The 16,354-nt window shown below is 43.9% G+C and overlaps 1 protein-coding gene across 7 annotated transcripts in view; it reads right to left on the bottom strand.

The window, feature by feature from the left end:
• The window catches only part of TMEM59L (transmembrane protein 59 like), a 690,169-nt gene that overhangs the window by 607,086 nt on the left and 66,729 nt on the right, over window positions 1-16,354 (bottom strand). For all 7 annotated transcript variants that reach the window (XM_069649302.1, XM_069649301.1, XM_069649305.1 and 4 more), the window contains exon 3: window positions 6,932-7,026. In XM_069649302.1, coding sequence (XP_069505403.1) covers window positions 6,932-7,026 — 95 coding nt within the window. The remainder of the gene's footprint in view (window positions 1-6,931; window positions 7,027-16,354) is intronic.

The raw sequence follows: 16,354 nt of genomic DNA, 5'->3' as shown, positions 1-16,354 counted from the left end.
AATTACCAATTCAATCCCCTTCTTATAAGAAGAACACAAATTGTATTTGGTGACTGCATCGAGTAGAAAAAGATGAGACAGATCAAGGAACCAGCAACAATGTGGAAATATTGCAAATCTAGAAAGGGGGTTGGTAATTCCCCCTCCCCCAACCAAATGAACTACCTACGACCAGAAGTGATGGGGTGTGCAAGAAAGTGCATCTATTTGACAGGCTGGGTACACGGCTTAAAAAAAAAAAAATCACAACAAAGCCAAATGGAAGTTCCTGCCTCAGCGCACAAGGAGTTAAGGAACACTGAACTAAAGAAACCCATCACAAATTGTGCTACTGGATCGACACAAGAACAAACAATTGTCAATGCCAAAGCAGTTCTGGATACAGTTGGGCCAATATGCCCTATTGTCAGGGTAGATGGTGAAAGCCAACCAGCTGCCTTCAGAAAATATTGGGTACTAAAAGTTGGGAATATAAACTTACTTCTGGAAAGGCCCAAGATAGCTCCCGGAGGGTTGAGTTTTATGAGCCCCAGTAAGACTCAAGAGTCAAATTCAGACATCAAACGAGGGACCGGACCCACTATGGGATTGGATGAAGCATAATCTAATAGTGACCTTTAAATACTGCAATCACTGGAACAAAAATTCCTAGAAACGGGCTTTGGTGGCAGCGATTCAAAAGACATAGGGATTAACTGACATTTCGTTAAAACAATTCTACCCATGTTAGTATTTTGTCCGATTATATGTATTGTGGGGGGCTGGGGCGTCCATATTGGTTTTAACAATGCACACTTACGAGCCTACCTAATTTAGTGTAGAGCTGTTTTGGGAGAAAAGGGAATTGACATTTTTTTTATGTAAAGGCCAAGCGTATTCACGAGTTATGGTTTAACCAGATAACTGCAGAACAATTGGCCTGCGCCCATATGGTCCGTGATTGCTGCAATCAACCGTTAAGGCCTGCTGCACCCTCCGTCATGCAGGAGGCAGGTGTTATTTATTTAACTAACCTAGATGCAGGCCTAAGGTATTCTTATGTAATTCGTGCGTCTGAAAGGTTTCATGATGGTACCATGTTATAAAGACCAACCTACCTCTAGCTAACCTGCTCTTGGGGCCAACACTCCCAAAAAGCCTTGGGACATTTGGGGTAGTCTCATGGAACTTAGCAGGGGTGGCCAATATACTATACAATACAGATTGGGTGGAGTATTTAGTGAAATGTGACATCTGCTAACATGAAACCTGGCTTACAGGTGAATTTCTCCTCCTGGGGTTCCAGGCATTCGCATTGAAGGCCGAGAGAAGCGTAAGAGGTTGGAATAAGGGAGGTTTAATCACCTTGGTCCGGGTGCAGAATGAGTTACGTATAAGAAGGTGCTACTATAGCTTGCGATCAATGGTTATAGTACTCCTTGAGTCTAGTATGAAGCCGGTTTCTAAGAAATTTGTGGTAACTATTTATTCACCGCCAAAACAGGATGCTATAATTCTGAGGGAACCCAGGTCTCTGCTGAGGGGAAGACTTCTAGTTTAATCCTTATGGGTGCTTTGAGAATGAAACTTGGTCCCATGCATCTGAGACATAATGAAGCATGCTATGTGGAAGACTAATGTGGGGTTCCTGGAAGAACTGAATGGACGACTAATGGGCCATACTCCGCCCCAAGTATACATTTAGAGGGGGGGGCATACTTAATGTAATACTATATTCTGGTCGATTGCTTCAGTTTTAAACCGGTTACAGATTTTAGGGTGTTTGATAGGATCAGTGGACAATGGTCACTCTCCGACCCATCTGTTGATCCATTTAAAGCTGAACCTTTGATTACTCTCTTTATCCCTGTTCCATTGATCAATCTATTGGTCGTCCGAGTAGCATGCAAGTGGGAAAGTGTCTAGGCTCAGATGACATCTCAGCTATTTGGGATTCAATAGTCCCTAACAAGGTTAAGGGAGAGGAGCTGGTTGTGAAATGTTGGGCTAAGAGGATCCGTGGTTAACTATGTTTAGGACACAGTTCGCCATCTTCTCTCGCACATGATACCTAATTTGATGCTGATTGCAGAAGACAGAAGGGCATCCTGACCAATGCAATCAGGAGTGGAAATCTGTTGGCAGGCCAAATCCACCAGTTGAAGTCTAAGAAATGGATTAAAAACAAAAGGCAAGATTATGTAGAGACTCAGTGGCATCTCTTGGAAACAGCAGGCTCTAATAAATTACCATAAATTATTCGGGAAACTGGTGGCGAAAGGTAGCAACACGGATCAGAGATGAGACAGAGGGGCAATCTACAGGAATATCTGGATGTCGTATTTTCAAGGGATTTTCTTTGACAAGTCTTGAAGTGACCCCAGGGGCAGAGTGGGGGACACTGACTGAGAAACTAAGTTCTTGCATGCACAAATCTCAGGGGCAATGGGTCAAATGAAATGTGGCAAAGCTGCATGCCCAGAAGAGCTTACATTAGACATCTTTTGGGGGTTCCCAGATCAGTGGGTGCTAGTTCGGGCAAGAGTATTTGATAAAGTGTCAGAGGGCGCAGAGGTCCCGGCTCTCTGGAGGTGCAGGATAATTGCCCAGATTTTCAAAAAGGGTTTGGTTGACGAACCGAATTGTTATAGTCCCATTTCCCTACTGGACGTTTCCCTAAACATCTTTTTTCGAAATGCGTTTAATAATATTTTGCAATACTCCCAGGCAAATTTCCGACATGGTTTTTCGACCACTGATCAATGCTTTGTCTTAAGCTCAAATATTAGTAAATATTGGAAGGACGGGGGTGAGTGGAACCCTGTAAGCGGCCTTCTTGATCCTAGAGAAAGCTTTTGACTCAACCAACAGATCGTCTCTCTGGTGTAAGCTGGACAGAATGGGGGTTCCAGTGGGGTTGTTGAAATTGATTCAGGTTTGTTACAGGGATACCAGGGCGGCAGTCCGGTGTACAAAGCCAAGGGGGAAGTACCGCTTTGTTCAACACCACTAAGAGGGTAAAACAGGGCTGGCCACTAGCCCCTTTGCTGTTCACATTGTTTATGGCTGATATTGATACAGGCAAAGCTGATGGTAGACTCCTTTGTCCCAAATTGGGGATGATGGAGCATAGCTTATTTTATGCAGATAACACTGTGCTACTAGGTCTCACTCCGAGCTCCACCAAATTGGGCTTGCTATATGCCAATAGATTTTGAGAACAAATTAAAATTAAATAAGAAGAAATCAAAAATGGTGTTTTTGGCAACAGCCCAAATTGCATAGTTTGAATGTAAATGGGGAACAGGAAGAACTAGATACATTCATTGGTCTAGTATTCTGGTCCAGGTCCAATTACTAAAATAAATTCTCCAGAAGGCTTTTGATTTTGGCACGCTTAAAGAAAAAAAAAAAAGGATGAGCTGGTTGAAGTGTTCTGGTAATGAGGCTGGAAGGCAGGGTTAGAGGAGGATTTGGTTCATTTTCTTCTCATATGTCCACATTATCACGATTTGAGGAAGGAATTGTTACAACTGCATTTTAGGAGTACGCAGATTAGGGCAATCAAGGAAGCAATGTCGATTGTCCTAAATTCAGAGAATAGTTTTCTGTATGACTTGGTTGCATTTTTAAAAAGAGCTTTGGACAGAAGAATGCATATTTTTCACAATGCAGGCAAACTATTTACGTTTTACCCACCTTGAAGTTTATCAAACTGTTTTAAACATCGCCGTCTGGAGCTGGAAAATTTTAAATTGGGTTTTATGATGATGTATTCGTCTTGTTGATCTGATTATGTGTCTGTGTATTGTTAATGGTGACATCCTAAATAACATTTTGATTGAGTAACAATAGCTATCTTTGTATAACTAACTGTAAAGTTTTTTTCCTCCAAACGTTGCATCTTCCTGCAGAGACTACGTCTTTACCCATCTTGGAAACATGCAATCATGCCTTTTCCACATTGAATAATGCCTCAGACAGCTACACTTGTTGAATACCTGTAATAGCAATTAACCAGTTTAGCCATGTTTGCGTTGTGTTTTAAATGCAATTGTGACAACAAAACTTCCTTTCAACATGTTGCTGTCGTGCACAAAGTTACAAGTTTGTTCCACCCTTGCACGATTTACAGGACTACTGCGTTGGGGCAAACCTGGATATACAAGTCTTGCACAACAGTAATACGACATCCACTGAAGGTTTACAATGCTACAACCACTTCATAAAAGCCTCGAGGCCAAAACGAATCGTGATCAACTGTTCATACTACAGGTGATGTATCAGTGGCATCTCTAAGGTTGGACAGGCGTATTGAAACAGTACTCTGAAGGGTTTCAAGATCGTAACAAAAAAAAAACGCACTTATTAAATCTATGTTTCAACTGAACAACATATATCACTTTTAAGACGAATTCTATTAGCAAAGCTGCCTAGATTTCACACAATTGGGGAAAAAGTCTACATTAAGTACTTGTGAACATGAACTTTGTAATTGCCTTAATATACTCAATATGATACTCAATAACTGGGGGTGTGAGGAGTGACGCTCATAACTAGTCCTACCTTCGATGTTCCCCACAGAGTCCCGTTTTTATCTAACCTGCGGTGATGTCATCATGTATGTGATGTGCACATGGGCAGAGTAACAGGTAAGGTGCAGGGGGTACTCAAGAGTTAAAATGAGATGACAAAAACAAAATGTTTTGCAATCACACTGCGCATAAACACTAGTTGGGTCCAAAGTGGTATAGTAGATTTAATTGATACTAAGGTAGCCTGACACGTGTTTCGGGCACTTGCCCTTCAACTGAGGCTGTGAGACAGGTGTGTTCAGTTTGGACCTGATTAGGGTAATTGAAAGAGGATAAAATCTTATGTGCTCCACTGTCATATGCAATTGCACTCAAAATATATGTAGAGGCGTTTCCGCGTAACAGCGTCTCCGCTGTGTTGAACGAACTGGATAACAGCGTCTCCGCTGTGTTGAACGAACTGCGGGCTCCAGTTCGTTCAACACAGCGGAGACGCTGTTACGCGGAAACGCCTCTACATATATTTTGAGTGCAATTGCATATGACAGTGGAGCACATAAGATTTTATCCTCTTTCAATTACCCTAATCAGGTCCAAACTGAACACACCTGTCTCACAGCCTCAGTTGAAGGGCAAGTGCCCGAAACACGTGTCAGGCTACCTTAGTATCAATTAAATCTACTATACCACTTTGGACCCAACTAGTGTTTATGCGCAGTGTGATTGCAAAACATTTGTTTTTGTGGTTCCTTACCTGGCGTTAGATTTGGCAAATCGCGCCTCCTGCATTCACCTGCAGCTCTAGTCACTCCAACCAAATATATCAGATCCTTGCGCTGAACCTCAAACCTCTCCCCTTTTGCCACTCATTTCTGTTAAAATGAGATGATCGTCACTTCCCACACCTGCTGAATGTGATGGATTTTGTTGAAATAAATCATATAAACGTAGATCTGTCTTAACTAAATTGTAATACCGAATTTAAAGGATTTTGTTCTGCTAGATCTTATCCAGGGCACAACGACCACGGCCTTTGTAATTTATCATGGTTCTACAAGGAAAGTAGACATGGCCATTAGACCGTGGCACACGTTCCCCTTCCAAGTAAGCAACCAGATGTCTTATGCAGGGTCTACTGGCCACTTTGCAACAATAAGGCAAAATGACTGCAGGCTATTGTCTACGTCTACGAACCCATATCCCCCTGGCCAAAGCCAGTGGGCCCAATTTCCTACTGTGGACCTATCCCAGTAGATGAGGCCCCTATATCCCCCCCCCCCCCCTGACGAGTAGCTTACCAGATCCCACCGGCCACAGCATTTGTCCGTGTCCCGTTTCACGGTTGCACCAAATAGGCTACATTCAAGGACCACATTCCCCTTTACAATGAAATGATCCCATCAGCGCTGTGCTCATTTTGCTGGCCCCTTGCACGTTTCAGCATTCATCTTGAAAAGCGTTTTTTCAGACCCAAACTTTGCTGCCATGGTAATTTACTACAAAGTACTATGAAAAAGGTTAGCACTGAAAAAAGGTGGCCTGAGAGCAGAAATGGGAAAACGCTTGATATAAAGGTTTTCACTCGAACCTTTTCAGCTCTCCATATGCTCCTTTTCCTGGTTCCCTCCTTGTATACATCTTTGCTGAAAGCCTCCCATTAACCCCTTTCATTTGCCAGTTTGTTTTCCCCTCACCTGTCCTCCGACCCCTCTCGTGGAAATCCACTGGAATCGTCCCGCCACAAACTGGCTACCTAGACCACCCTAAAACCTCAAATTATACGGTCCCCTTTAGCCCTCCCCACTTCTACCTCAAACGTCAAACCACCATTGTCCCCCTTCCAAATGTCGTTTTTCAGCCCTTTTTGTTTCCGTCGTTTCTTAAAATTGCAGCGCGAATCGCTGGAATGGAAAAAAAATAAGATTCTGAAAAGCCTCCTAATGTGATGCACCATGGAAATATAAACGTTTTTTGGGACTGAGGAACTCGCATCAATTTATTTAAAAACGACTGGACTTTTCTACCCCAAACCAGCAGTAGACACATTTAATTTTCAACCAAATTATTTCTTTCGTGGAACAAATCCTTGCAGCGTTTTTTACGCTACTTGCGTTCAATGGAAGCCCCTTTTTCTCTATGGGAAAATAAGTAGAAGGCTAAAAACAGTTTTGAAATGATTCATTAATTTTTCCCCAGAAAATCCTTTTTGTTTTGGGTTGTGATAAGCATTTTCTTTGTAAAATGTCATCCAAATACGTTCAGCAAGTTATTAGCAGTAGTATTTTGGGAAAGGTCAATACAAATAGGTTTTTATCTGAACACTGCACCCATCATAATTTAAAGTAACAATAAAAAATGATATTTAAAAAAAAAAAAAAAAAAAAAAAAAAAAACACGAAATTCTGAAATTATCCCACCTGATCATTTCTTCTCTCCACCACTGGAAACTGATTAATGCAGCCTGTTCTACAGCCATGCCACTCTTCAACCTTACTGTAGGCCTCCAAACATGCTGAAACATTTAAACCAATCGAATTAGCAGCTAATATAGCAAAAAGTTTGTGTTATTTTCTTTCCATTTCAATATGTTCCACATTTGTTATTTAACAAATAGCTACTTATGACAACATGCACATGTTAAACTCCTTTAAGTTAAATAAATAATTGCGAGATCACTGGATGAGCTATGAAAAAAAGTAGTGTTTCTTTTTAGGTTGGGCTATAAACCGAAACTATTGCATTGTAATACAGAAAGGGAGGAATGATTTATGTAGGCGTTTGATTCTACGGCACAACAAGGAGGCTCATATTATGCATTACAATATTTACTACTGGCCAAATAGCAGCAAAGAAAAAACTTTGTAAAACACAATAACTTTTCTTAACAGAGAAAAAACACAGGAGTCATGCAACCCAGTCCAAAAAGGGGTTAAACACCAGTCCATGAACCAATCAGAATGAACCCAAACCCATAAATGTCCTTTACTCTAATGACACTTCCTCTTTCTTTGCTGCTGACGCAACATAAGTCCCATTTGTTTCACGCTAGTCCTTACTGTCTGAGGGGTTATTTGATGCATCGTATCTGTGATTCAATTATTTCTTTCGACACTTGGTACGAGCGTTCGTCTGTTAGAATGTTGGGGGAGACAATATTTATCTTGGTTGCCGCTCGGCGTAAGGTGTTAGCTTCGCCTCTGTCACACCCAGAGTCGGCCACCCTTTGCTTCTGCCCTTCCCCCTCCCCCTCCTCTAAAAACCCTCTTGTTAGAATTCTATTAGAAATTTCATGTTACGCCTGCTCGGCGTGCTGAGTGTATTGCCGCATAGCCCCTTCCCGCTTTCTGTTCGCACCTGCTCGGCGCCGTGTCACATTATTAAAAAGCACTCGCCTTACGGAGGCGTGAGCATCTTACCGCTCGGTCACACTGTTTGTAGAGGCGTTGACTTTGCAGTTCTCGGCTGCTCAGCGAATAGTGTAATTTTCTGCCTCAGGCATAGATGTTTAATTCACTTTGTGTTGCTCACGCAAGTTTTGTTGCTTTGGTGCTTGGCTGTCTCATATTGCCTGCTTGGCTCCAGGTTTCCTGGGCTAATTTCAAAAGATTTATATTTAAAATATATATTTTGATACGCAATTTTGTCCACTTTGCTTAAGTGGAGCGTGTTTAGACCTGCTTGGTCTTGGGTTGTCTGTAGCTGTTGGGTGTTACTCACATTCTTTTATACCTTTGTTGACAGCATGCAGTCTACTAAAGGAGTAGAAGGGGTCCCTGTGGTAGATGCCAGCACCCAGGTTAGAGCTGCTTCAAAGAAAGGTGATAGGCTTGTGGAATGGTTTGGTGCTGTGGGAGTGGGGGAAGCCTCTCCGATTCCACCTCCTTCTGTCTCTAAGGTTATAAGGGATTCAATGGATTCAGCCTTGTTGAATTTAAACTCTACCTTGGCATCAGCATTTGACAGATTCATTATTAAAATTTCCAATTTTCATCCCAATCCTGTTCAGGGTCCTTCTACAGCACCCAAAAAATGTACAGCCAAATCTAAACATTTGCAGGGGCAACTAAGCCCGGTTCAGAGCTCTTCCTCTTCTCCTGACTCCTCGGTTAGGTCTTTGAAACTCAGATTTGGGGAGGGTATTGATCAGTCTTCTGCCCCTAATAGAGTTACTTCTACTCCACTTTCATCCCCTGACTCTTCCGAGGACTCAGATTTTCCGCCAAAGAGGCGTAAGCGAAAAGTTTCTTCTGTGGGAATGTCTCAGACAGTGGATGACCAGTTGCTGGATGACAGTGGGGTTCCATTTTTTGACCCCTCTCTCATTCAACACCCTAGATCAGCGGAATGACGACCGTCGGAGGCTGTCTCCGCATTCCTTCATCATTGGGTCAGGAGGTCTCTTCCTAGTGAAGACAGTAACAAGTTAAGAGCAGAATGCCCCTGTACAGTTATTCCTGACAAGGTGGCATTGACCCCAGTCATTGATAAATCTATCGTGGCTTTCCTGTCCAGAGGGGAAAGGACCCAAAGAAAGGGGTTGATGGGGCTCTCAAGGGTTGTCAGGACAAGCTGTTCGACATGTTAAGTCCCTTGACCCAGATATTTGAACTGACAGAGGATGCTGCCATTAACGAGTCACAGATCGATGTACAAGCGCTTAGAGGCTGGGTACAGCGTTCTTTTTGCCTGCTCGGCAATGATAATGGTAGTATTTCAAAGGAGAGGCGTAAAGCGCATCAATCCATAGTTACCGGATATGGCGGAAGGAGAGGCTGGTCCCAAGGCTCAAGGAAAACTTTTCGGTGATAAATTCATTAAAGATCTCTCAGCTTCTGTGCATACTTTTACCGCACTAGACAAGGCCCAGACAAACATTATTAAGGTGCTTGCACCCAGAATTTTTGATAAGGCCGGACGAGGAAGAGCCTGCTCTTCTGGCCGCTCCTCTTTCAGGGGCTCTTCCCGTCCCCAGCAGTACGCCTCTCGGGGGTCTCATCACTTTTCCTCTGCTCGAGGATTCCAGACACCCTTCTACCCTCAAAGAGGAACTCAATGGACAGGTTGAAATGGCAGGTGCGCTAGTAGAGCGAGATCAGCTCCAGGTATTGTCTCGTCTCGTAAATGTTTCTTCCCACAAAGGTTTGGGGGGCAGGTTGGTTTGATTTCTTCATCAATTGAGGGGTCTCGCCTCCTCACCTCCGATCCTTGGGTGTTAGACGATTCAGGGGTTTGATAGAATTTTACAACCCTCCACCCCCAGGTCAGCTTTCTCCGCCTCCTCTGCTTGTGTTCAATCAAGAGAAACAGAGGTTGGTGGACGCAGAGATTCAGGATCTCATTTTCAAGGGTGCAGTGGTTCTGGCCACCTTCAGAGCTTCCCAGTTCCTCAGCACAATTTTCCTGGTTCCAAAACCCGAAGAGGGGTTTCGCCCTGTAATACATCTCAGAGCCCTCAACTCGTCTGTTTTTCATCATTTCAAAATGGAAGGCATTCATCTTTTGAGGATATTCTTCTACCGGGGGATTGGATGGTCAAATTGGACCTCAAGGATGCATATCTGGTGGTTCCAGTCTGTCCTCCTCACCAGGAGTTTCTCCAGTTTTCATGGATGGGGGTCGCCTTTGGCAGTTTGCCTCCCTCCCGTTCGGCCTGTCATCAGCCCTGTGTTGTTTCACCAAGCTCATGAAGCCGGTAATGGCTTTTCTCAGGTCAAAGGGGATCAGGAGTATAATTTATCTAGACAATATGCTTCTTTTAGCTCAGGATCACCGGGTTCTGGAGGGTCATTTGGATCCAATGATCACTCTGTTGCAAGACCTAGGGTTTGTACTAAATGCCAAGTAGTCCATATTTTGTCCTAGTCAATGTATCCAACTTCTGGGCTTCAATATAGATTCAAAGCGCTGCATCCTTCTTCTGCCAGAGTCCAGGCTCTCCCGAATCCGGAAGGAGATTTGTTTAATTTTCAGAGAGGGTCTGGTGTCCCTCCGTCAGTTAGCGAGGGTTGTGGGAATGTTGTCCGCCTCCATTCAGGCTTTATTTCCTTTGCCCCTTCATTACAGAGCACTTCAACGTCTCAAGCAACATCATCTGCGTAAAAGTCTGTCATATTGTCAGAGGGTGAGGCTCGATCCAGAATCCCGGTTGGAGATTCATTGGTGGCTCAGCCATATGGACGCGTGGAATGGCAGGGTGATCTTTGTGCTGTCCCCAGATGTAGTTTTCGAGTCAGGTGCCAGCAGAGCTGGTTGGGGGGCCAGGATAGGTCAAATTTCCACTGGGGAGAAATGGTCAGATCAAGAGAAATTGCTCCATATAAATTGTCTGGAGCTGTTGGCAGTACGATTCTTCATCCAACCCCAACCTGCCCAAGGTGTCTTTCTAGATATCTGCAAACACCATATACCTAGTTGGATTTGTGTTTTGATATGTCAGTTGCAATTCATCTGTTAGCTGAGGAGAAATATATTGACTATGTCTCTTCTGGCCTGCTGCACGCTATGCTTCCCTCTCAAACTTCACAACAAAAGTTGTGGGTTAGCTAGAAGAGGCAAGTGTAAACAAGTCCTGCTTAACTTCAAAAGGGGGTGAGATGGAACTTTCAGTTTGCCTTGATCTAGATAGAAATGTTATTCTGAACATGCACACACTTAGAATTCTGAACTTAGAATTCTGACTTCCGCCGCATCTAGATAGAAATGTGACCGTTAGCATGTGCCACACTCAGAATTCTTAACTTTAGCTTGCATCGCATCTAGATAGAAATGTGAATGTCAGCATGTACTGCACCTAGATGGAATCCCATAACCGCAAGGACAGCAATGCCAACTAACCAACCAACTATTTCATCCCTCTGCATACACCTCTCAAACTCTAACCAAACACTACTACAAGCCTAAAACGCAGCAATCCGCACAAACTTCACAACAATGCAAAAACAAACCACACAGACTTGCACAACAGCACACAACGACTACCGACTGTAAAAACACCCCAAGCCCAGTCAACAGACCCACCGGGCTGAGGCTGCCAACAGCACATCACTGCTCTCTTGCACTCCCACTAACCCACCCCCACTTCTCCCCTTTTCAGAGCCGCCAGAGCGCCAGGGGACCACTTCGGTGGTGATAGCGCGCGGTACAAATGTCCTTTAACATTAACATTGATTTTTGGATATGGAGATGAAGACTTCAGGATCACCAATGAGGAGTCGGCACATCTTTCTGAACATGGACGGACGCCACAGGTATGTAGAAAAAACCCAGGCACCCTGGCAAGAAGGGAAGAAAGAGGTGGCACACGCTTAAGGAAAAAGAAAACCGGTGCACAGAAATTTAGAAAGATCAATACTCCCTCGCCGGATAAACAATGACTGTTTACAGAGGGGTAGGTAGGGATGAGAACGATTTGGGGAAGTGGACTTTTAACCTGCAGATGAGTTTTGCTGAAGTGTGCCATTTTTCAAAAGCAGGGCTGATGAGTGATTAGGGGTGGTGGGGACCACGAACACAGACACAGACACGCCTAGAAGCCCGTAATTAGACAAGCATCTTATAAGTTGTTGCTTTAGGGGGTAATGTGGGGGATGATGGTTGTGTTGGATGGAAGGGGGGGCAATGGAGAGCAGAGAAATGGGAACAATGAGGAAAGGAGGCAGGATTTCACTACAGTGACTATAACAGTGTCTAATTACGAACCAAGGATAGGGCACTTTTGCCAATGAAGTAGCCGGGGAGACAATAGATCTTATTGAGGGGTTACAGATCAAAAGAGGGGGCGGGGAGACTTTAATTTGTGTGTGGATCAAACCATTGATAGGAGAACAATAATTTAATTGGATGAGGAGGGCACAAAGAGTACTGCCTGTTTTGGTTAAGTATCAGTTGTAAGATGCATGGAAGGGGGTGAATAACGGTTAGAAGGATTACTCGTTCTTTTCTAACACAGATTGTACCTATACGAAGATAGACTACATCTTACACCGAAAATGGTTCTCACGCACATAGATATAGAGGGGATGGAGACGCCGAAAGTTGAGAGGCACCGGGGGAACTTAGATGGGGACTACACAGGACATAGCCACATTTTTAGGTACCTTCTACCAAGAACTTTATAGAGAAGAGGAGAACAGCTTGGGAGGTAATGAAGGCACATTTGGAGGAAATGGACATCCTTACTCTGGACAAGGAAAGCTCGGACGGAGTGGACGCACCAATAACCTGTGAGGAGGTGGTGGATGCCAAAAAAGGGATGAAATCTGGTAAGGCACCGGGTGAGGATGGGTTCGATAAACATTAAGAGGGGTTCTGGCACCGCACCTGGTGGCAGGGTTCAATAATATTATGGATGAGGGTGATACTCCCCCCCCCCCCATCATTTACAAGGGCCTGTACTGCGGTGATCCACAAGGCCGGGAGGGACCCAGAGGAGTGTGCTTCATACAAGCCAATCTCCTCCTTAAATGTAGATGGAAACATTTTCACAAGGGTATTGGCGACGACACTGGATAAGGTACTACCTTGTCTGGTGTACACGGATCACGTAGGATTTATCAGGGGGTGGCAGGCGGCAGATGCAGTTCGGAAAATTCTGAATCTCGGTTCTCGGTTCCGGGAACTCTGAAAAAGTGTTTGACCGGCTTTGGCGTACCATAGCTATTTCAGGTCCTAGAGCAAGTAAAGGTGAGTCAGAGGGTTAGGAAGGCGGGTGAGAGGGTTAGGAAGGCAATAGAGGCCTTATACAAGAACCCGACTGCGCAGAGATGATGGTTAATGGAAAGAGGTTGGGAATTTTACCTTGCAGCAGGGAATGAGTCAAGACTGCCCGTTGTCAATGCTATTGTTTTATTACTTTCGTTGGTGCCACTGGCTAGGAGAAGAAGGGCAAACCATGAAATACAAGGTATATATGCGATCTATGTAGGCCGTTTTTAGGGAAGTGTTTATGTATGGGCAATTATCAAGTTTTAAAATAAATATGGAGACGTCCGATATTTCCGTTTGATAAACTTAGTGAAGCAGACATGACAAAACTTGAGAACACCTCCTTACAGGTTGGAAAGACGGGACTCCAATACTTGGAGGTGATCATCACGAGGAATATGGAGGGATTATATAAGACAAATTAGCCGCTGCTTCTTCCGTCCATTTATGGAGATTTGAATAAGTGGTCAAAACGCAGCATGTCCTTGTTGGGGAGAGTTAACTTGGTGAAAAAAGGGTATCGCGCCTTGAACCACTAATGTATAGGCGCGTAATAAATGCCATAGCATATAAAAAATTAATATATTGCCCAGGGTGTTATTCCGGTTCAAAATGCTTCGAGCAGAGCTACCTCAATAACAATGAGGGAATTAACGTTTAGGCTTCTGAGATTCTATCACAAGAGAAAAAACCCAGAACTGGCTACCAGACACCGATACTGGCAAAAGGAAGAAGGCAGGGTCAATTTCCTGGACCTATAACATTACTATATGGCAACAGAGTCAAGAGTTCTGGTTGCACATCTAAGGGAGGACAAAGAAGCAGTGTTTTTTTTTAGAGAACCAATAGTTTATTCCAATCACATTGGGAAAGTGGCTTTGGATGTGGCATAATAAGATGCTGGCAAGGGTGAGACACCATGGCACATTGAGAGGTCTTTGGGGCATCTTGAGTAGAATGATGAAAGAAGTTATCACCTGGCCACACCCCCAACCCCCCCTCAGTGATATATGGGCTCCGCTGGTTAGGGATGCAAATGCAGAACGACTTAGGTTTCAATCATGAAGAGAGTGGGGCAAATGTAGGATAAGGGAGTATTTAAAACTATAGCCCAGCTGGAAGAGAAATTATGAATAGGGAAGATATCAGTATTTGCCTACATGCAGTTAAAGGAGGTTCTGACTGATAGGAAAAGTAAAGATGTGGTATCATTCGAAAAAAAGGTTTTGGAACAATGGTCTAGCTTCAAAAGGACACATTTCTGAACTTTATAAGAGACTGATTAGTGCACGATAGTGTGGCGTTATAGGACTGAAGAGGAAATGGGAGCGGCATCTCCAAACAGAGCTATAAGAGGAGGAGTGGTCCTTAGAACAGCCTTTGAGACATCTAGCCTCATTCAGTACAAATTACATGGTGTGAAGCTCTTACATAGATGGCAATACGACCCTCTGATGCGGTCTAAAATGTTCCCCAAGCTGAGCCCACAGTGTTGGAGGAAGATCGGGTGCTGGAATCTTTCGGCATATGTGATTGAGTTGAGCAAAAGCACAGGGGTACTGGAAGGAGGTGTTGGGGTGAATAAGGGACCAAGAAGCAGTACTTAGGACCCTGGACCCATGGCCAATTCTCTTTGGTTTACAGGAGGAAGAACGGGTGAGAAGGCGCCTCCCCCACGTGACAAACATCTTACTGTTGGCGAGGGCGTTGAACCTGAAGGTCCTTTAAGACAAGGTAAAAGTATCTGAAATGGATGAGGATGCAAATCTTACCCATACATCAATCAGACCGACTCAGGAAGGTGGCAAAAACAAATTTATTTGCAATTGTCTAAAACTGTGAGTACAGCGGGCATCAACGGACACCTAACAATCATCAGTCTCTCGACGATTCTTATGAAAAACCAATCAGTTATAGTAAAAACTTGTCCTGAGTGACATCATACTACGTGGAAAAATAAGAAAACCTACTAGGGGATATGATAGGCTTAAGGGGAACATAAAAGTATACTTTCTATGAGGAACTGGACTGTGATTGCATCTCTAAGGTCAGGTGACAGCTAAACCAAACCCTAGTGCAAGTCATCTTCCGTGTCATACTAATACACAACGTTTTAGTGGCTTCTCAAACTATACGGCTCTTTGCTACGTGGCCCTCTACAACTGGTTGGTACGCTTTTACCCTTCTGGAATATTCCACTTGCTAGCAGCACACAAGCTGGTACCCCAGGTGCTGGAGGGTTGGCTTGCTCATGCCTCCCTACCCAATTAACCCAACATCCATCATCACTCCTGCGGTCTGCCATTCAATTTGCTTCTTTGAACTCGGCCTTGCAAACAATCACTATGCCTGAGAATAGCACTTCTTGTGTTTTTCCATTACACCTCAAACAGGAGCTCGGCTCACTTCTCACGTTCATTGCATCTTCTCAAGCAAATAACCAGTTTGGCTGCTTCAATCCCTGACAATGGGCCAGGCAAGCCTTCTCGAACCTTCCTTCGCCGTCAGCAGTTTTATTTTACTGCGCCACACTTTCAGCCCTTCTATTCACAGGGTCCAAGTTTTGCTAAAATGCGTCCTGTAACAAGTTTTTTTTTTTTTTTTTTTTTTTTAACATCATCATAGCTCAGAAGTTGTTTACTTGGACATTAAGATCAAAATAGTCAACGATGTCATCACTATGGAATTACATGGGAAGAGCACAAGTACCAACGCAGTTTTACATGCAACGAGTGCACACCCCATTCCACCCAAGAATAGTATTCCGTATGGCGAGTTCCTTAGAGTGAAGAGAAATTGCAGCGAAAATGATATTTGGGAAGCCAATGCCAAGAAAACAGCTGCAAGATTCCTAGCAAGGGGTTATCGCCACTGCACTATTAACAAGGCGTATGATCACAGCTGTAGTAGAACAAGGAAACAAATATTAGCCAAAGCATCAACTTACCACAGAAAGTTAGAAGACACAGGTGACCCTATTAGATTTATCACCAAATACAACTCAGGAGCTAAGGACATTAAGAGAACCCTGGGCAAATACTGGCATCTCCCCAGAAGAGATAAAGACATTAGCCACCAATAACCTACAGGAAACCAGCTTCCTTGCAAACCAACTGTCGCCCAGTATGTTCCAGAAT

Source organism: Ambystoma mexicanum, chromosome 1p (genome assembly GCF_040938575.1).
Source record: "Ambystoma mexicanum isolate Mex_15411 chromosome 1p, UKY_AmexF1_1, whole genome shotgun sequence".
In the NCBI taxonomy this organism is placed as follows: domain Eukaryota; kingdom Metazoa; phylum Chordata; class Amphibia; order Caudata; family Ambystomatidae; genus Ambystoma; species Ambystoma mexicanum.
This window is presented reverse-complemented; position numbering and strand designations above follow the sequence as displayed.